This window comes from Grus americana, chromosome 22 (assembly GCF_028858705.1).
Source record: "Grus americana isolate bGruAme1 chromosome 22, bGruAme1.mat, whole genome shotgun sequence".
Classification (NCBI taxonomy): Eukaryota; Metazoa; Chordata; class Aves; order Gruiformes; family Gruidae; genus Grus; species Grus americana.
In genome coordinates, this window is record NC_072873.1 from 7,055,706 (window position 1) to 7,077,749 (window position 22,044).

The window sequence follows — 22,044 nt, forward strand, 5'->3', positions numbered from 1 at the left end:
TTTGAAGGAATGCTTTGAAGAGTCTGAGTGCCTTTTGTTACTGGGACCAGTCACGCTCATTTCTGGAGTCTTAGCCTCAGTGTTTGCAGGCTGTGGGGGGTCTGGCTTGTCCTAGACACACCATGTTCTGTGGCTGTGTAAATACCCCAGTGAAGCTCCACTTCCTTTCCAGATCTGGGGCTGGTCTCAAACCCCCACATCTCCCTTAAAGGAGACTAAGGGCAGGGAAATGTCCCACTAAGGGCAGCTGGGAACATCTAAGTTTGGAGGAGTTTCTTCAATTGTAATGCAAGCATGAGTGTACACAAAGGTTGTGAGTGTGAGAGTATTTGCTCCATCTTCCTTCCAGGGGCTGCCCAGTCAGCTCTCAGAACCCCCTTTGATGCATCATCCAGTGAACTTGTGCATGTCCAAATGGCAGTAGGAACTCCCTAGGTCTTTCTTCTTCTCCTGTGGGTGCTGCTTCATTCTCAGAGAGTCTGCTGAGTCAGGTGGTAGACCTGCAGAGAAGCCGTGTCATTAAAATCTGAGGAGAACCTCTCTCTGCCTTTCTTCATAGGGCAGGGGTTCCATCCCTCTGATTGTTTTTGTGTCCCTCCTCTGGACCTGCTCTAACAGACTCTGTAGACTCTCCCCACAGTCAGTGAGGAGACATCAGCTGCCACACTGGACTTAGCCCATCCAAAAGCAGATGTGCATGGTAAATGGGACAAACCATCCTTCTGGAGACACTGATCCTGCATTTCATCATTTGTGGCCTCTGAACTCCCCAGCTAGCATGAGCTCGTATCACGGCCTGCATACCTGGTCACCTCTGCACGGCTTGCTTCATCATGCGATGATCAGAAGTGAACACACAAACTCTCCTACCAGCCCTTACACCACCTCCATGCCATGGCTAAAGGCCATATCCATGTCCAGGGTACTCTAGGACAGAGAGAGGGCAGGGAGAGGCCTTCTGTGTCAGTGAAAGTGTCATGCTGGGAACCTCACTCTCATCAGCTGCATCTCCGGCTCTCACCGAGTGCAGACCAGTCTTCCCTCAGCCACACTGAACCCTTGGACACAGGACATGCAGAAGAAGACTCTGTCAAGTCCACGACCTGTGCTGTGGCCCTGGGCAGTGCAGACAGCCTCTCTTTGGGTGTCTTGAGTCTTCCCAATTGACTCTACATGTCTAGAGGGCTAGATTTGTGTGTGTGCCTGTGTGTGTGTCTGTGCGTGTGTGTTGTCTGAGCCAGCTGTTTACTTCATCTTGAGTGATCTTTTCTGGACTCTTCCAGCATGTGAGATGTGTCCTCTGCCCACACAGACGTGTTCTGCACGGGAAGTGCTTGAGCATCCTGTCACACAGAAGATGCCTTCACTGAGGAATGTGCCTGGCATAAAGCAGGACATGAAAAGACAGCAGTGCAGGAAGCCAGAACACAGCCCACAGCATTAGCTGGGATGTTTTGCATTCAAGATGAGCTTGTCAGAAAATAATCACCTCTACAAGGGATGCCTCTGGCAGCCTGGGGCAGTAAAGGTCCATGATAAAAGCCAGCCCAACTCCTCACTTCCTCAGCCACTTCTCTTGCCTCCTTCTCCTTGGGAACCAGGTGAGTCGGAAGCTCCTCCTCCTTCTCTGATTTCTCTAAAAGGAGGTCTCATCTCAGTGGGCTTCCAGGTGACACCAGCTTTGTTCTGGGCCAGATGTTGGGGCTGCTTGTCACGAGAGAGGGAAGTGGGGAGAAGGTTAGGCATGGAGGGAAGCTGGGACTGTACTGAGGTGGCTTCTGGACTCAGGGGCTAAACAGTGGCTGCATAGGAGCTCTGTGGCTCTTTTATGGGCCCTGGCAGGACGAGGCCAAGAAGCTCTCATACATCTCTGCCGAGCCTCCACCTCCTGGCCCTGCATGTTCTTTGGCTCCCTCATGGTGTGGTGACAGGCTGCTCGTCACACATCCCCATGTTTTGCTTCCTCCCTACCCTCTCTCCCAGGTGAACCTCTGCCCCAAGACATGTCCTGCTACGACCAGTGCCAGTCCTGCCTGCCCTGCCAGCCCTGTGGCCCGACCCCGCTGGCCAACAGCTGCAATGAGCCCTGTGTCAGGCAGTGCCAGAACTCCACCGTCGTCATCCAGCCCTCCCCCGTGGTGGTGACCCTGCCTGGCCCCATCCTCAGTTCCTTCCCACAGAACACCGTTGTGGGCTCCTCCACCTCCGCTGCTGTTGGCAGTATCCTCAGCTGTGATGGAGTGCCCATCACCTCTGGGTGCTGTGACCTCTCCTGTATCACCAGCCGCTACTGTGGCCGCAGATGCCTGCCCTGCTAAAGATACTGGCAACGGCCTCGGACAAGGACCCCCAGGAACTCTGAACATGATGCTGGACAGAGGATCAAGCTTTGTGGCATTGTTTTAAGGGCAGCTTAAACCATCTCTGGCTTGCACAGCAAGGGCAAGACTGGGCCAGCCTGAGCTCTCTGAAACTACGGCCAATGCCTACCTTTTCTCTCTCCCCCTCACACTTTTCCTCTCTTGTCTGTGGTGTCTTGTGCTCACCTCACAGCGTGGAGTAATCTTCTTGACTGTCTCCCTTTGCCAGGCATGTTGACAGGTTGGTCCTGCTGGAACTCTGTCAACAGGAAAAGGGAAACAGATTCTTTGCTGCTCCTGCTTGTCCCTGCACTGGGGACCTCCACTTGGGTTGACCTCATTTCCCTATTTAGAATCAGTAATAAATTGATGCAACCTTGTCTGTGTCCCTCCGGTGGTCTTTCCATCTGCGTTCTGACCACCAATAGAGAATGACATTGCTTTGAGCGGCAATTAGGAGGAGGCATCATCACTCCTATACAGGCATTGGATGGTGGGACACACTGCAGGAAGTCTTCTTTCAGGTTCTGCCTCTTGAGGCTGAGGAAGACAACCCTAGTTACTCCACAGCCAATGGCTATCAGTCCTTGCCTTGCTGCATCTCCTCTCAGAAATACCCCCTTGGCCCTGGAGCACGTCATGTGAACAGGAATCCTGACAACTGCTGTCCTCCAGAGAGGACCTGTGGGCATATGGGCTGTCCCAGGGAGGTCATCAGTCCCACAAGGTCATGGGGAAGAGTGCTCCTCTTGCTTTGGGAGGAGCTGTACTGGAGAAGGAGACTCAGAAGAATACGTTGCTAAAGGATGGCTGAAATTGGGAATGGGAAAATAGCCATGCGGATTGCCCACAGTCACCTATCTGTCCCATCTCTCCATCATCTGATCTTGGGGCCATTGTCATCACACCTGGGCATGGGCAGCAGGGACAGCTTCCCCATGCAGCCCTATCACCCTTCAGCACAGCATCTGGCATGGCCCAGTTGTTGCCAACCTCTTGGCTGAGGTGTTCACAAGTTAGTGTTGATATCAGCAACAGCAGGCCACGCACTGGAGCCCCCTGTGCCTCTGAACCCAACACCCTCTCGGGTGAAGGCAGCCCCAGGACAGTGACTGCTGCTCAGACATGCAACACTGCTCTCTGTTGCCTTGCCTTCCTCCAGCACAGCTTTCCTGAGGTCCAGGACCTCAACGGCCCCACAAGTGCCACAACGCAACTCTGGTCCAGAAAGGTGCTGTGCGAGAGGAGATACCCCCAGCTCTGCAGAGACCTGGCAGTCACAGCGGGATTTGATTCTGCACTCAGCATGAATCATGAGCTGTCCCTGAATGGCCCAGGGCATGCACCAGCCCAGCCACAGGGCACAGGTTGGAGTGACTTCGCCCAGGCACCAAGCTCCTTCAGCATTCCCAGCAAGCGGTTGGCATTCACCAGTGAGCAAGCAGCTGCAAGTGAGCCAGCTGCACAGCATTGGAGCAGGTGAAAGGGAGATAGAGAGGATTTTCTCTGGCAGCTTGATGAGCCCCAAAGCCCCAGTGCAGTGGAGAAGGAGGTAGTGTCTGCCTCTAGTATTAAGGTAAGGGCAACCCCTGGCATGGTGAAGGAAAGAAAAGGTGAGGCGAGGGGAGGCAAGGCATGGCAAAAGTGTATGATCTCAGGAAGGAAGGTCAGGCTTTGCAGGGACATTAAAGAGCTGTTGTTCACATTTGCAAGGATAAGACATGTATGGCTGTTGTGTTTTAACCCACCAGGCAGCTAAAACAACCACACAGCTGTTTGCTGTTCGCTCACTCCCCCACCCAGTGGGATGGGGAAGAGAAGTGGAAAAAAAGGTAAAACTCATGGGTTGACATAAAGACAGTTTAATAGGCCAGAAAAGGAGGAAAATAACAACAACAACAACAACAACAATAATGAGGGTAAATACTAGGGAAAACAAGTGATGTAGAGGACAATTGCTCACCACCCGCAGACCACCAGTGCTCAGCTATTTCCGGAGTCACGGTCTCAGCTCCTTTGAATGGAAAAGGGACTACATCTAACAGACTTAGTGAACCACCTCTTTTCACCTTCCACACACCTTTACAGTGACCTCTGCTGAAGTTCCTCAGGTGTGTGAGTTCCTCAAGATGCTGAAAGGCTCCTGTTCCCAGAGAAAGCTGGATCTTTTGAAGGTAGGCTCCGGGACGAAACCCCATCTTGAGTTCAACCTTTCAAGTGTCTCCCTGCAACACCTGCAGCAATGCTAATCCATGGCAGTCACTTTTCAGGATGCCTGAGAGGTTGCAAACATGAAGGAAAAGGGAAAAATTGGACGAATGAGCAAACGGTTTGAGATGTAAGGTGGGTGTAGAAACACACTCAGGTCACTTGAAATATCATTCTGGAAGAAGTTAGTTTGCACTGCCATATTCCAAAATCTGTATTGTTTTCTCCCCAGATATACTGCGTTTCCTACAAGACCCTGAATCCTCTCTTGCGGGTCTTTCTGTACAGCCCAGCATGAGGACAGACCTGAATTCCACCTCCAGGTGGGATCCAAATCATCACTTTCTTACCTCATCCAGGTGGGAATGGGGCTTCTCATCCACCTTCCAGTACCTCACAGAGACACTTTTCTCTAGGTGACTCACTCTCTTTGCCTCCTTCTCTTTCCCTCTGACCCATGTCTCCTTTGGATATACTCCCCATTCCATCTCTTCCACAAAACCTAAACTTCCTTTGCCATCTCGGAAGGCCTCACTGCCAACAGCCACTGACATGGCCTACTGAGGGGACATCACTGCAGGAACTAGACTATACCGGCCTGCCACCATGGCTGCTTTTGTCAGCTTCCCCCAGAGCTTTCCCCCTTCCAGGGCCAGCTCTTTGCTTTCCAAAACAGAATTAGCGCAACAAGACAGGTGTGCAAAGAGGGACAAACTAGATCCCAGTAATGCACATCCCAGAAATGCATCCACTAGCATTTTTGTGTTGGGCAGAGAATCCAGAGGGACTCAGGGACACAGGGACTCCCCCCAGCCAAGTACTGGTGAGTCCCCAGAGCTGGAGGAGAAACATGAGAAGCAGGGGGACAGCTCAGGCAGTTGAACAGGGAATCTTGTCCAGTGCCTGACGGATGGGTCTTGCTCACAAGGTGAGGCTTTCACTGATCCCCAGATGCCCAGCTAGGAGGACGTTTTTCTTCCTTGGATTTCTTTGGCTAGGAGGGAAGGCCACAGGAGCAGTCATGTCTCCTACCAAGAGCCCCCTTCTCCAGCAGTTGTCATTGGTGGACACTGAGGGAAGAGTTAGAGCTGGACAAGCAGCTGCGGTATTGCTCCTGAATACTCACTGCTGTGTCCTGCTCAGTTTCAGCAGATCAGTGTTGTTTCTGAGCCTGCCGTGGCAATGCACCCTGGGGGAAAGGAAGGCCAACAGCATCCTGGGCTGCAGTAGGAAGAGCGTGGCCAGCAGGACAAGGGACCTGACGCTTCCTCTCTACTTCGCGCTTGTCAGGCCACCTCTGGAGTGCCAGTTCTGGGCTCCCAAGTACAAAAAAGATGTCAGAGTGAGCCCAGGAAAATGGTGCAGGGACTGAAGCGTCATTCCGGTGAAGAAAGTCTGAGAGATCTGGCAGTGTTCAGCATGGGGAAGAGAAAGCTCGTGGGGGATCTTGGCAATGTGTGTAAATATGTGATGGGAGGGAATGAAGAGGAGAGTCTTCTCAGTAGTGCCAACTGACAGGAGAAGCAGCAGTGGGCACCAGTTTACAAACCTGACCGAACATGGTCCTGGGCACCCTGCTCTACGTGACCTGGCTTGAACAGGGGCTGCATGGTCTCAAAAGGTGCCTCCCAGCATAAGCAATTCTGCGATTCATTGAAATATGCTCAGATTTTCTCCCTGCTGCACAGGCTGGGGAGGCAGAGACCCAGCCTCACCACAGCACCAGTGTGTGGGTGCTGGGGAGGATGAGCTTAGACCTCCATGCAAGGAGAGGTGGGGAAAGAATTGCTCCCCAGGGTACACCCTCCCCTTTTTGCACAGTACTGCACACTGAGGGCACGGGTGTAGGCTCAGAATCCAGAGGGAAAGTGCTGTCATGGAGCTCTGCATCCTGCACACACAGAAGCACCTGGGAGTCCTCTGCAGACTGCACAGAGGAGAACCTCCCTGAATCCACGCAAGCTTTGTACTTGCTCACCACAGCAGCACCTGAGGGGACTGGTTTGGGAGCTGCTGGTACCAGTAGATGTAGGGATTGGGATCGGTGGTGGAGAAATCGCAGTGCAGCGTTGTGTTGTGTCCTGCCTGGATGGTCCTTTCTGGAGGGAATTGGAGCACAGAGTCCTTGGGCGTGTCACCTGTACAGGCAGAAAGGAATTTCAACGCTCCTTGCACTGACCCAGCCTTCCCCTCACGAGTTGGGCCATTCCTGCACAGGCTGACAGCATTTTACCTGAGCCTGGATCTGTCCCCAGGCAGCCATCACTGCTTTTCAATCCTCCTTAGGGATGATGTTGGTTTGCGGGGAGAATTGTGTCTGTGGTGTGTTGAAGCCCTCTGCAGCCCTGGAGATCAACCACAAGCAGGACATGAAATGTTCAAGGGACCCGAGACACAGTGGAGTGCAGGCCCCTGAGGGCTGCTGTCCACACTCCATCAATGCTGCCTAGAGTCCCCTGAGATAAATAGGGGCATGCAAAGCCTCCACCAGGGCTGGCAGAGCAGACCCACATCACTTGGGAGAGGCAGGCCATCCTGGAACAGCAGTAGGACAACAACTAAGTACCCTGGGGCTTCTCAGGTGACCTGGATGATGCTTCAGGAGCAACAGATTCCAACTCAGAGGGTGAGATCAAGCTGGAAAGTCAGCACCCTCCAGATGAGCTTCCACATGCAGTGCTGGGGTGGGATTGCCTGAGAATACGTCCCCAGAGCCATTCCTGTTGCCTGTGGGAGGAAACAAGATCACAGAGATGTGGTTACCAGCTGTTGGACAGAGAAACTGTCATGGACTCAGGAACATAGGGGCTCCCTCCAGCACTGGTGATTCCCCTGAGAAGGAGAAGAGACATGAAAAAGAGCAGGACCCTTCTCCAGCAGTGGACGAGTGCAGGAAGGGCTTGAACAGAGAATCTTGTCCTGTCTTTGGCTGATGGGTCTTTTCACTTGCTGAGGGTTCAGCTGACATCCAGATGCGGGCCAAGGAAGAGCTCTTCCCTTCTTGGGCTACTACGGCCATGTGGCAAAACCATAAGAGCAGTTGTGCTTCCTAACACAAGCTTCCTTCTCCAGCTGTGGCCATCAGTGGAGGCACAGGGAAAGGGAACAAGAAGACAAGCTGATAGGTTGCTTGCCCTGAGTACTCGCTCCAGTGTACCAGCTATTTTAAGGAGAGGGCATTTACATGCCTGGTTTGGCTTGTGCGTGGTGTAACCTGCAATGGGTCTGCTCCAGGTCAGGTTTCTTGGATCCTTTTCATCATCAAAGACCCTGGATCTAGACACAGCTGTAAAAGTCACGCTGCCATGTGCTACACAGCAGCACAGGCCGGGGAGGCAGAGACCCAGCCTCACCACAGCCTCCAGGTGCCACTGCTGGGCAGGCTGAGCTCAGAGCTATATGCAAGCAGTGGCAGGGAGGGAAGCGCCCCTCAGAGCATGCCCCACATTTCTGTGCAGTGCTGCATACTGTGGGCACTGCTGTGGGCTCAGTGCACAGAAATAGGCAGTGCCGTCCTGGAGCTCGGCATCCCGCACATGCAGAAACACCTGCGAGGTCTCCACAGACAGTGTAGAGGAGAACCTCCCTGAATCCACTTGAGGTTTCCATTTGTCCACCCGCAGCAGCATCTGAGGGGACTGAGTCTGGCACTGCTGGTACCAAAACATGTATGGATTGGGATAGCTGGTGGAGAAATTGCAGTGCAGAGTTGCGTTGTGTCCCACCTGGATGGTCATTTCTGCTGGGAACTGGAGCACAGAGTCCTTTTGGGCATGACCTGTAAAGCCAGAAAGAGCTTTCAGCTTTGCTTGCCTGTGTCTGTGTCCATCTGTCACTTCATCAGCTTGCTAACTGTCCCCACTTCCCATCTCACTTTTCTCTGAAGCCTCTGAAATGCTGAGCTGTTTGTCCCTGCACACTTCTTTCTGCAGGTTCTTGTCACTTCTCGCCCCCTCCACCCCCATCTCCCTGCTTTTCATGCTGGTCTTTCAGTCCACTGATTCTCTCCATATCTGCCTCTGAGCTATGTTAACTGCTCGTCTCTCCTTCAGCAGTAGAAGACGTGAGCTGCTCCTCTCCCACCTCTGACCATATCTTCTTGCTAGAACAGCTCCTCCATATGGCACAGCACGTCCTCTGACCTTGCCCTGTCCTTGTATGGCATTTCAGCTCCTCTTGCACCGAGTTAGCCTTCACTGTTTGTCCCCCAAGGTTTACGACCACCCCTACAGAGACTGGTAGCATTGTCTGCAATACATCTAGGAGAGAAGCTCCTGGATGCCTCATTGCTCCGTTCCCTAGCAGCTTTCCTTCTTTCAGGCTGCCTATGTATTAGCGGCACATTCAGGAATGCTCAGTACCTGCCAATGTAAAGTGTGAGGTCATGTTCCTCCCCTTATGCCCATTCCTCCTGACATGTCCCAGATTATTTGCTGTACCCGTCTGCAGCCCCTGCTCTCCCTACAGAAACACTCCCAGTTTCCCTGGGGAGTCAGGACTCACGTCTCCCCGCTTCCACCACCAGCTGCACAAACCCTTGCCTCATTCTCCCCAGCCTGAAAGTCACATCTCACCAAAGTCTGCCAGTTCCACCAGGGCTGCCAGGAAAATGAGGACCATGTCACGCTCTCCCTTCGTGGGGTGCCCAAGGACCTGCCAGCACGAGGGTCCTGATGCTTGCAACTTCCCGTCTTCTGCTGCCTCTGCCAGATCAAAGAGGCCTCCAAACCACAGCCCAGAGGGTGGAGCAAAACTCTCTCCCTGCTGCTCCAGGCAGGCCTCTTTGGGTCTTTCCCCCAAACTCTACCATGGACCCGTCTTGGGAAAGCTGAATAAGGGAAACTAATTAGCGTAGAACAATTTTAAAACAGAATATATAGTTTGGCAACACTTGCGTCAGGCCCCACAAACTCAGGGTTCACCTGTCTCATGCTCCAGTATGAAAGAAAACAATTAGTAAAATAGTTGGAATGTAGAAACCAGATAAGAGAAGCCGTAAATTAGGGAACAGTCCTTGGGTACGAACTAGAAAAAAGACAAAAAGTTTGAGGCATCCTGATAAAGGGGGCCCGATATGCCAACAAGCCTGGGACCATCTGGGCAGGACGGATAACAAGGTTGCTGAGCTTGCAAAATGGAGATAATGAAGAAGAGGTCACCCAGCTGTGTACACTGAAGAAAAGGAAAAAGAAGAAGATTTGAGGAGGACGACCCCTGACGACCACCCGAGAAAGAAACTGCAGGCGTATCAGGACAGTAGCATATATTCATGAGTTCCCGGAATAATAATTAATATGTATTAAATTTATCAGAAACCTAATGAATATGTAACTGTTTTGTAATATAAATCACGTACAATTTGTGCCTCGTCGAGACGCACACTCGTGGAAATATCCCGGTGCGACTCCCAGCACTGTAATAAAGGATACCTGCTTAATAATCACATTGGTTATCGAGTGAATTTTTTTTGATTCAAAGCCCTCCAGAGAGATTACAGACTCATGGTTTCAGTATGACACGTCCATCAAAGGGACAGGCATCCCTCACAAACTTCTCCTGACATCAACCACCTAGCCAGCTGCACAGGCCTGCACCCAGCCCTGCAGGAGATGGAGAAGGCACCCCTGCACCCACCCATGTCCACCCTGTCCCTGGGAGTGTCCGGATGGAGAAAGGAGCAGGCACACAAGGAAGTGCCTGGGCCCAGGTGTTGCACACTCTTTCCCTTCACCTCTGGCCATAGAGGAGGCACCTGAAGAGAAACACAACTGTAAAGAGCATCTGCTGCCGAAAACAGCCGCACAGGGACAGACACGCTCCCTCCCTCTGGCAGGAAGAAGACTCTGCAACACAGCTCTCTGTTGTACAGGCAGTCCCTCTGTGTCCCTTCGCCTACCCACATTACCCACAACCCCCAGCTGCTTGTCCCACCCTGGGCCCCAGAACCCCAATACTCAGGCAAGCAAAAGGGCCACTTGGTTTTAATGTCTGGAGCAGGGCTCCTCTGCCACTTCTCACCCAGGGACCTTTGCTCACACGCTTGGCAGGGACTGCAGGAAGCAGGTTATCAGCATAGCAGCCCCCATTCACAACCCTGCTCCCACAAGGCCTTCAGCATCTTGTTGTTTGTTGAGACCATGGCAGCAGGACAGTGGACTGCCCTCTGCTCTCCAGTGACTGCAAAGCAGTTCCCTTGTAATACAGCGACAGCTGCCACACCAGTCCCCAGCTGAAGCAGGGAAGAGGGCTGAACCTTTCCTGCCTGCCTCGGAAGCCTGTGAACATGGACGTTCACAGTTGTGCCAGCTCCTACAGCCACACAGGCCACATTGGGGACTGGAGGGGCCCAGGACCCCATGATCAGGGGCCTCTTTCCAGTTCTCACTCACCTCAGACCTTCAGCCCCATAGGGCAACTTAGCAAATCTCTTTGTGGCTCACTGCTGAGCTTGGACCTTGAGTCTCAGATGTGTCATTCAACAAGTGCCCAGCCCAAGCTTCTCTCCTGCCTCCTGGACTTCAACACCAAAGGCTCTTAATTGGAGGTAAAGGGGAATCCTGTGCAACAAGCTCTCTGTCCTGAGCACTAGCCACTGTGGGATACACTTGTAGGTGTCTGTGAGAATCAGTATCTCGTTCTCGCATTGGTGGCCAGGTAGAACTACGGGCTCGAAAGGATGCCTCTCCAACACCCACAGGAGCAATCGGGAAGTGGACTGTGGAGCCGGAGGAATCAGTTTGTAACTGTGTCTCAGAGCTGATTTACAGAGTTACCAAGAAAGCATTTCTGGTTGAGGTTTCAAAGCAAGGCCTTGTATTGGCAGTGGTTCAGCTGGGTCTTTCTGTTCGACCAGGGCCTGGCAATGTCAGTGGGATGAAAGAGATGCCCAGGCGCTGCAATGCCCACTTGGTCCCTGCGGCAGGAGCGAGGGTTGTCCGGCTGCCCGTGGGCAGGAGGATCTCTGCTGCCCGCCTCCCCCTGCACAGCAGCAAGGCGCTGCTCCTCTCCGGGAGACAGCGGGGCCGGCGGCTGCAATCGCTCCTGCCCGGGCACCGCCGGACACCGCCACCGCTCCTGCCGCGATTCCTGCCCCGCTGCCGGCACTATACCGGGGGATTTCTTTCTGCGCCCCGGTGGGAGTGCGGGGGTGAGCATGGGGTGAGGGACGGGAGAAGGTTTCTGCCCGGGGGGCGTCTCCGGATCCGCGTCGGGGGCACGCCCCTGGCAGGGCTGCGTGGCGCGGGGTCTGCGGAGCCTCGGCGGGCCCGATGCCGGTGCCGGTCGGGCGGGGGAAGGGGCGCGGGGCCCGTGGCCGGGCGGCGCCGGGCGGGGCGAGGCGGCCCCGGCGGGCGGAGCGGCAGCGCCCCCTGGCGGGCCCGGCCGGGGCTGTCCCCCCGCCCCCGACACACACGCCCGGCCCCGCCCGCCGCCCTTCCTGCTTCGTGGTTCGTGCCCGGCCGCAGCCCCGGCTCCTCTCCCCGTGTCTCTCAGGGCGCAGTAATACACCGCCGCGTCCCCGCGCCGGGGTCGGGCGAGCCACAGGGCGCTGGACCGGCGGTCTGCCGCCACCCACAGCCGCCCCGGCGGGTCCGGCACCTCTTTGGTCCCTTTGCTGCCCAACGCGAGGAATGCGGGGCCTCGGCCCGGGAGCTGACGGTACCAGTAGATGAAATCCCTGGTTTGTATGTTGGGGTGTGAGCAAGTGATGTTGATGCCGGTGTCCTCGGTGGTCTCTGCCGACGGCTCCTGCTGCACCTGGGCTCTGCCCACAGCCACTGCCAGAAAGGAGGAAAAAAAAGAAAAACACCTGAAAATCTGCTTTCTACGCAGCCCTGCCTGCTATTTCCCAGAACAAATCCTGCAGAAGCAGCCAGGACCATACAGAGATGATGAGGTGCAGGGTTTCCAGAGGCTGTCGACATGTGCAGTAATGGCAGTGCCCATTAAGAATTGGTGGAGAGATGAATGTAGGAATGAGAGTTGGAAGGGGGGAGTCATTGACGGGAGAAAGGAAAGAGAAGACGGGAAGAGGAAGGGAGAAAGAGAGAAGCAGGAGTGCCAGAGGCGAGCCTCTTGCCCAGCGCCGGTCCCAAGCAGCCCCAGGTCCAGCGCCCCGCCACCACCGCCAGCCCCACGCACCCAGGAGCACCGCGGCCAGCCCCGCCAGCCCTGCGCCCCGGCACCGCCGCATCCCGCCGCTCTGCCGCCCGCGCCTCGCTGCCCCCCGCCAGCCCCGGCTCTCTGCTCCGCCCGCGGGGCATCCTACCCTCCCCTCCCTTCCCTTCCCAGCTCCGCCCCGGGGCTGAGCCCTGCCGGGGCCGGGGAACGCGGCGCTGCCGAGCCCTGGTCCCCCCGCAGACCGAAGCGGGACGAGCCGCCGTCGCGGGGACACCCGGCGCTGCCGTAGCTCATGGAACCCGGCAACGGGTCGGGAGGTGCTGCTGCCCGGGGACAAGGCACCCCAAAACCACACCGACCCCGGCCCGGGGCCCCTCCGGCTGCTCCTGCCGCCCTTGCAGCCGCTGTCGCTGGCCGAGTGGCCCGTGAAAGGCCGGCAGCGGCCCCGCGAGCAGCGGCTGGCAGCACGGAGCCAGCAGGAAGGCGGCACCGCGGGACAGAGCGGCCGCAGCGGAGCTGCCCGCAGCGACACTGGGCGTGCGGGAGTGCGGGCAGAGGCTGTCCCCGGCACGGGCACCTCGGCCACGGGGAAGGCGTTGCTGGCCAGCGGGAACCGCACAGCAACAGGGCGTGGCAGGACGTTTTGGAAGTGAAGTACCTGCTGGTTTTACAGCACTCTTATTTCCTCCAAGTGTCTCATTGGGAAATTGGGCATTTGAAACGACACCTGGAAGGAAAGGGCACGGGGTTCTGCTGGGTGCTCGCATCCATCAAGATGAAAGGAAAAGCAAGCTCTCAGGTCAAGTCTCCAGGGGATGCCATGCAGGTGTGGACTGTCAGGTACGAATGCAGGAGGAAGCAAGTGCTGAAGGGCAGTTCTCAGGGCAAGGAGGGCGAGCAGAGGAGGAGGTGGTGGGAGCAGGGGAGGTGGGACAAGTACAGGGGGAGGAGCTGAACCTCTGAGAGGACAAATCAGTGCTGCTGGGAGAGAAAGAGCACCTTTCTGGAGCCAGCTGGAGCCTTCCTGCCTCTCAAACACAAGAACAAACCCAGCCCTCCTTTCCAGCACTTTCTCAGGCAGCTTCTCTCCCCAGCTGGCATCATGACTCACAACTCCATGATCCTCCCTCCTCTTCCTCAGTCCACAGGTGTCTCATGTAGAGGGAGAATTCCTACTGACTCTAGCCTAGCCCCATCCTGCAAGACCACCTGGTGAGGTCAGCTTTCATCTCCTGATTCCTCAGGCTGAACATGAGGGGATTCAACAGGGGCATCCTTGTGGTGCAAGAAGTCAGCAGCCATGCTGTGTGCAGGGTTCTGGGATCCTGTCCTCAGGTACTTGAGGCCACGGGCACAGAATTGGGGGCCATTACATTGAGGTAGGCAGTGCAGATGGAGAAGGTATGACACTTGCCTAAGGCACAGTGGACCCTCAGGACAGATGAGATGACACACCAACAGGAGGTGAGGATGGATACTGAAATGGGTCATAGAGATGAACCCCATGTCAAGGAAGACTGTAGACTCATAGAATGGTTTGGGATGGAAGACACTGTAAAACTCATCCAGTTCCAACCCCCTGCCATGGGCAGGGACACCCTCCACGAGACCAGGTTGCCCAAAGCCCCATCCAACCTGGCCTTGAACACTTCCAGGGATGGGACATCCACAGTCTCTCTGGGCAGCCTGTTCCAGTGCAGAAGTCAGTAGCCAGTGTTGTGTGATCCCGTCCTCACGTACTTGAGACCTCCTCACCCACCTCGCCATCCCACGTACCCCTGTGCAACAGGTACCAGGCTCTGGCTGTGGAAGGCCACTCGAGCGAGGATATGGATGACCTTCAAGCTACTACCCTGGGCTTCAGGAGAGCAGACTTTGGCCTCTTCAGAGATCTGCTTGGTAGAATACCATGGGACAAAGCCCTGGAAGGAAGAGGGACCCAAGACAGCTGGCTAATATTCAAGGGTCACCTCCTCCAAGCTCAGGAGTGATGCATCCCAAGAAAGAGGAAGTCAAGCAAAAGCACCAAGAGGCCCCCGTGGATGAACAAGGAGCTCCTGGGCAAAGCCAAACAAAAAAAGGAAGCCTATGGAGGGTGGAAGCAAGGGCAGGTAGCCTGGGAAGAATACAGAGAAACTGTCCGAGCAGCCAGGGATCAGGTTAGGAAAGCCAAAGCCCTGATAGAAATTAGTCTGGCCTGGGATGACAAGGACAACAAGAAAAGCTTCTATAGGTATGTTAGTGAGAAAAGGAGGACGAGGGAGAATGTGGGTCCCCTTCGGAATGAAACGGGTGACCTGGTTCCCCAGGATATGGAGAAGGCTGAGGTACTCAGTGACTTCTTTGCCTCAGTCCTCACTGGGAAGTGCTTGAGCCACACTGCCCAGGTCACAGAAGGCAGGGACTGGGAGAATGCAGAACCGCCCACTGTAGGAGAAGATCAGGTTTGAGAATATCTAAGGAACCTGAAGGCGCAAAAGTCCATGGGACCTGATGAGTTGCATCTGCGGGTCTTGAGGGAACTGGTGGATGAAATGGCCATGCCACTCTTCATCATATTTGAGAAGTCCTGGCAGTCTGGCAAAGTTCCTGCTGACTGGAAGAGGGGGAACATAACCCCCATTTTTAAGAAGGGCAAAAAGGAAGACCCAGGGAACTACAGGCTGGTCAGTCTGACATCCATGCCTGGCAAGATTATGGAGCAGACCCTCCTGGAGACTATGCTCAGGCACGTGGAAGATAAGGAGGTGATTGGTGACAGCCAACACGGCTTCACTAAGGGCAAATCGTGCCTGACAAACTTGGTGGCCTTCTGTGATGGGGTTACAGCATCAGTGGATAAGCGACAGGCAGCTGACATCATCTACCTGGACTTGTGCAAGGCATTTGACACTGTCCCACAAGACATCCTTGTGTCTAAATTGGAGAGACATGGATTCGATGGATGGACCACTTGGTGGATAAGGAATAGGCTGGATGGTCGCACTCAAAGAGTTGTGGTCAACGGCTCAATGTCCAAGTGGAGAGTGGTGACGAGTGGCATTCCTCAGGTGTCGGTACTGGGACCAGCACTGTTTAACATCTTTGTCAGCGACATGGACAATGGGGTCGAGTGCATCCTCAGCAAGTTTGCCGATGACACCAAGCTGGGTGGTGTGGTCAACACACTGGAGGGAAGAGATGCCATCCAGAGGGACCTTGACAGGCTGGAGAAGTGGGCCCATGCGAACCGGATGAAGGTCAACAAGGTCAAGTGCAAGGTCCTGCATGTGGTTCAGCGCAATCCCAAGCACGACTATAGGCTGGGTGAGGAATGGATTGAAAGCAGCCCTGAGGAGAAGGACTTGGGGGTATTGATTGACGAGAAGCTCAACATGAGCTGGCAGTGTGCGCTTGCAGCCCAGAAAGCCAAGCGTGTCCTGGGCTGCATCAAAAGAAGTGTGACCAGCAGGTCGAGGGAGGTGATTCTGCCCCTCTACTCCACTCCTGCGAGACCCCACCTGGAGTATTGCGTCCAGCTCTGGGGGCCCCAGTACAGGAGTGACATTGAGCTGCTGGAGTGAGTCCAGAGGAGGGCCACGAAGCTGATCAGAGGGCTGGAGCACCTCTCCTGTGAGGACAGGCTGAGAGAGTTGGGATTGTTCAGCCTGGAGAAAAAAGGGCTCCAGGGAGATCTAATTGTGGCCTTCCAGTACCTGAAGGGGGCCTACAGGAAAGATGGTGAGGGACTGTTTATCAGGGAGTGTAGTGAGACGACAAGGGGTAATGGGTTTAAGCTGAAGGAGGGTCGATTTAGATTAGATGTTAGGAGGAAATTCTTCCCTGTGAGGGTGGTGAGGCACTGGAACAGGTTGCCCAGGGAGGTTGCGGATGCCCCATCCCTGGAACTGTTTAAGGCCAGGTTGGATGAGGCTTTGGGCAGCGTGGTCTAGTGGAGGGTGTCCCTGCCCATGGCAGGGGGGTTGGAACTAGATGATCTTTAAGGTCCCTTCCAACCCAAACCATTCTATGATTCTATGATTCTATAATTGGTGGCCACCACACTTCCTGTAGGCCTTTTTAGATACTAGAAGGCTGCTATTTGGGTCTCCCCAGAGCCTTCTCTTCTCCAGGCTGAACAACCCCAACTATCAGAACTCCTCATGTTCTACCTCCTGGGCACTTCCAGGAACCAGGTCCATCTTCTCTGTATCCTCTGAAGAATAGCTGTAGAAGGCAAGAAGGTCTCCCCTGAGACAGCTCTTCTCCAAGAAGAGCAGGCCCAATTCTCTCAGACTCTCCTTGCACATCATGTTTGTCAGCCCCCTTAATCTACTTGGTGGCCTTTGTTGGACTCACTTCACTCTGTCAATATCCTTCTTGGACCAGGGAGCCCCAACCTGGATGCAGTACTCCAGTGGTGGTCTCACAAGGGCCAGAGGGACAGGGTCACTTTCCTGCACCTGCTGGCCTCACTTTGACTAACAGAGCTCAGGATGCAGTTGGTCCCGTTTGCTGCAAGGGCATACTGCTGTCTCCTGTTCAGCTGGGTGTCTCCTAAAACCACACATCCTTTTCTGTGCATCTGCTGCCAAGGCAGCCAGCCCCCAGCCTGCATGACCACATGGGCTGGTTCCTCCCTCAGGAGCAAAACCTTGCCTGTGCTCTTTTTGGCCTTTGTGAGCTTCCAGTCAGCCCATGTCTCCAGTTTGTCCAGGTCCTCTGAATAGGAGCTGTGTCCGACAGGTACTACTCGTTCCCCTCTCCGGGTATTATCCACAGACCTGCTGGCAATTCCCCACCGCCCATTACTCATGGTAGTCATGAAAACATTACACAGTATTTCTTCCTCTGCTAGTCTCTACTGCTAGACCCCAGTAATAAGGATCGGCCAGCTGGGCTTTGCATCATGGTCACAACTCTCTGAGCCTGGTAATCCAGCCAATTTCCCACACACCTTATCATACTCTTACTGAATCCATTTCTCACTAATTTGATCATAAAGGAGTAAAGAATTGTGTCAAAGCTCAAAATTCTAGGTACACTCCTCTCCTGCCCTACTCTGGTTCCACAGTGCCTGTGACCTCCTGAGAAAGCAATGAGGTGGGTCCTCAGCTACATGAGAGCCTCAGCTCAAAAGCAGCTCCATGGAGAGGGGAATCAGCCCTGGCTGAGCTCTCCCAGCAGAGCTCCCTGGCACTGATCTCATGAAGGTCACTAAAAGGAAGGGGGGAAGCCCTTGGCTGCACTGCCTGCAAGTTGGACCTGAGCTCAGGCTGACAGATATTCCGGAGAGGAGATGGGCTTCAGAAATTTACCCACTGTGCACAACAGCCCTTGTCAGAAAAGGGTCTGTTCTGGACATGACTGGGAGAGTAGCAAACTTTGGGAAACATGGCCTCAAACCTGATTCCACTCTTTTTCAACAATAAAATGAGATTCTAGTGCAGCGCATTAATGTCTTTGTAGGCTGAAGTCCAAAGTGGTCGTCAAGTCATTTGCTTTCCTGTGCAAGCCACTTCAAGGGCTTCATCCTAAGAACGACACTGCAAACAGTCCCAACAGAAGGACTCAGGCTTGTGTCACTTGCCTCATCTGGACCTGTCCAGCACTTGAGCTGAGTCTTCTGCCCATACTGCTGCATTCCTGCCCTAGAAATTTTAGGCCCTTTCACCCCAGCACTCAGAAGAATCCTTCATCAGGGAATGGGCATGGAGCAAACTTGGAAATGAAAAGGCAGCAGTGTTGGAAAAGAAAGCACAGCCCGTATCATTAGCTGTGATGTTTTGCATGCAAGATGAGCTTGTCAGAAAATTGTTACCTCTGCAAAAGGTGCCTCTGGTCCTGCGGCAACGCAGGGCAGGTATAAAAGCCAGCCCAAGCCCCTGCTCTCTCATCCACTTCTCCTGTCTCCTTCTCCTTGAGAACCAGGTGAGTCTGGAGCCCCTTCTCCTCCATGTCCAAAGTGAGATCTCCACTTGATAGGCATCCCACCTGATACTGGCTCTGTCCAGCCCTGGAGTTTGGATCTTCTTGTCATGACAGAAGAAAGTGTAGAGACGGTTTACTTACACCGAGCCTGGTACAAGGCTGAGGTGGGTTGTGTTTACACATTAGGAGAGACCCTGTCTGAGGCAGGCTGCTCTTTATAGGATGATGAAGACCGTGTGGTTCGTGGCACAGTTTCCTGCTCCCCACTCAGGAGTGGCCTTGGCTCCTTTGTGACACAGAAAATACAAGGCTGCTCCTCACCCACCCCTGTGATCTTCTTCCTCCCTGCCCTCTCTTGCCAGGTGCACCTCCACCCTTAGAGACATGTCCTGCTACAACCAGTGCCTGCCATGCCGGCCATGTGGCCCGACCCCGCTGGCCAACAGCTACAACGAGCCCTGTGTCAGGCAGTGCCAGAATTCCACAGTTGTTATTGAGCTGCCTGCTGTGGTGGTGACTCTGCCTGGCCCCATCCTCAGCTCCTTCCCACAGAGCACTGTTGTGGGCTCGTCCACCTCCGCTGCTGTTGGCAGCATCCTCAGCTGTGATGGAGTGCCCATCACCTCTGGGTGCTGTGACCTCTCTGGCATTTCCAGCCGCTATGGTGGCAGGAGGTGCCTCCTCTGAGAATGATGCTGGGAAATCACCAAGGAGCCACCTTGAGGAACTCAGAAGATGGTGTTGGGCAGAGGATCGAGATTTTGGATCTGTTTTCAGAATAGTGGCATGGCTGTGCCTCTCTTTCCCTTTTCTTTGGTTTGGTTCCCCTTCGCAGCAAAGTCCCACCACAGCCTCCTTGGTCAGAGCATCTGTCCCCACCTGTTGTGCAGATATTCGGACACCATGTAAGAACTTTTCCATGGCCAAGGACTGTAGACAATTGGCTGACCTTGGTGTGCCCAGCACTGCTGTCCATCACTTGGTGTGATATTGTTTCCCTCTTTTGACTCATTGAAGTTCTGCTGCATTCAAGCCTGGCTGCCTTGTGGTCCTTCCCTCTGTGGACACTCCCCATACTGCCAAAGGAGAAGGGTGTTGCTCTGTGGTGGAGGAGGGTGAGGGCACATTCTCCATTCACAGAGGAATGGGAAGCTGGGACAGCCTGCAGTGGCTCCTCTTTTGGGCACTGTCACTTGGAGCTGAGGAAGACATCCCTGCATGCTCTGCTGCCAGTGATCATCAGACCTTACTTTGCTGTTTCTCTGCCCAGAAAGGCCCAGAAAGGCAGGATGCCCTGAGGAGTCAGCACCCCATGAGCTCTTGAGGAAGGGCATTCTCCTTGCTAAGGCTGGAGCTTCACTGGGGTTGCAGGAGGTGGTTGTGGGGCTCTGCAAGATGATTTGCTTTGCAGAATGGCACAAGTGGTAAAGCAGGGAACATCCCGTGGGATGGCCCATAGCTGCTACTCCACCTTCATCTCCCCTCCACTGTCCAGTCTAGGGGTCATGGCCAGCACACATGGGCAGGAGTAGTAGGGAAAAGTCGCCCATGCTGCTGAATGCGTCGATGCTGGAACCTGGAGCTGAGCATGTGGGAGCTGAGGGCAGTCAGCACAGAAATAAGGTCAGTGGAATGGTGTATTTCTAAGGGAGATCAAATTGCTCTGATACAGAGCTTGCAGGAGCATGTGAAGATCAGCAAGGACAAGGTTACTTGGTGCACTTCCCAAGAGAGCTGAAGGGGAAGGCAGAGCTCTTGACTGCTTCATGGGTCCCTCCAGAGAATTTGTGCTCAGGAATTGGCTGCCATTCTGAGGGGGGAGAGTATTTTTTACATGTCAATCTCATCCCTTCTGATTGATTGAAATGTCTCTTGGCAGCCACTACAGTCTCATATGCGATTGCCTGCATGAAAAGTCTGGACAAAAGCGTAGAAATGGAAGGATGGAAATCCCAACACTGATGTCCTCCATCAAGAGGCAATTATGGCTCCTGAAGCATATCTCAGAATGACTGAAGGCCAAAGATTCTGTATCTCTTCTCAAGTGCCTTCCTTCCAAAGATGCTGGAGAACTTCCTCAGGTCAGAGGGCATACCCATCTCCTTCCACAGCTGCATGGCCCAGCTGTACTCCTCTCAGCTGCTGGGCAGGGACCAATTCTTCCTCTACCCTCGCATGTCCCATGGCCACTGCTTGGCTGTCTGCAGCCCTCTGTGCTATGGGGCCATCAAGCATCAGGCTGTGTGCGTCTGGCCAGTTGCCTGCCTCCTGCTCCGCGTTCAATGCTCACCTCCTATTTGGCTTACTGTGGGCACAGGCACATCTGCCACTTCTTTGCTGATGCACCAGATCTCCTGGCCCTGGCTTGTGCTGGCACTTCTGACAACAAGGCCATGATCATCTTCTGTATTGGTGGTGTGGCCCTTGCCTGCTTCCTCTTCATCCTCACTTTTTACAGGTGCAGAGCGAGAACCATCCTGCTACTCTGCTGTGTGGAAGGCAAGTGCAGAGTTGTCTCAACACATGCTTCCCGTTTCACTGTTGTGGCCTGTTTCTATGGCCCGTGTGCCTTCACCTACGTGCGAAGTGACCTCAAAATGGTCACTAGACAGAGCGGTGGCAGTTGTTTACATGGCTCTTACTCTGCTGCTGAATGCCTTGGTTTACAGCCTGAGAAAGAAGGATGTGAAAGCTCCCGGTATTTGTTCACATGCAATAAACAACTGGTATGGTTTTAGTGTTTGACAGTTCAAATGAGGAATGGAGCTGTTTCCTCTGAAGAAAAAAAAAACAAACCCTCAACTGTCAGCTCTTCTGTGGATGGGATCTGCACAGTGCCTGTGCCTTGGTGAGAGGGCAACAGTGTTCTGTGTTTCTGTGGGAGTGACTGAGCACTGGAATAGGTGGCTGAGTTTCCCCCCTTAGAGATGCTCAAGAACCACCTACACACGATCCTGGGCAACTGGCAATAGGTGGCCCTGCTTGAGCAAGTGGGGGTGGGCCAGATGACCTCCAGGGGTCCCTTCCAACATTAACCATTCTGTGAGCACAACTGATGTAGAGCAGCTCAGGGTGCCCAGCATCTGAAGGGATGTAAGGTTACCTCTACTATTTTCTCTTTCTTTCTAGTCTTTGTGCTAATAAAAGCATTTTAAGGAGTGCTTTGAGGAGGCTGAGTGCCTGGGATCAGACACTCTCACTTCTGATGTCCCAGCCTCAGTGTTTGCAGCCTGTGGGGAGTCTGGCTTGTCCCAGGCACATCACCCTCTGCAGCCATGTGAATACATCACTGAGGCACTGCTCCCTTTGCAGAGCTGGGGCTGGTCCCACACCCCCACATCTTCCTTAAGGAGACCAGGGAGGACAGCTGCGAGCATGTAAGGTGTAGGAGTTCTTCTCACTTTTAATGGGGGATTTCTTGGTGTCTGCAGCAATATGGATGTTCTCT

At 54.2% G+C, this 22,044-nt stretch overlaps 1 protein-coding gene and 1 gene segment (V, D, J or C); one reads left to right on the plus strand and one right to left on the minus strand.

The window, feature by feature from the left end:
• The first annotated feature begins 1,520 nt into the window (after window positions 1-1,520).
• Window positions 1,521-2,318, plus strand: LOC129195387 (feather keratin Cos1-1/Cos1-3/Cos2-1-like). The gene is made up of 2 exons (XM_054801327.1): window positions 1,521-1,605; window positions 1,984-2,318. The coding sequence occupies exons 1-2, from the start codon at window positions 1,533-1,535 to the stop codon at window positions 2,316-2,318; spliced, it is 408 nt and encodes a 135-aa protein (XP_054657302.1). The 5' UTR covers window positions 1,521-1,532.
• A 5,632-nt stretch (window positions 2,319-7,950) lies between these two features.
• On the minus strand, window positions 7,951-9,430 carry LOC129195381 (T cell receptor alpha variable 10-like). The segment is given in 2 exon segments: window positions 7,951-8,346; window positions 9,143-9,430. Coding segments are annotated over 2 exon segments (429 nt in total).
• Window positions 9,431-22,044: the final 12,614 nt, after the last annotated feature.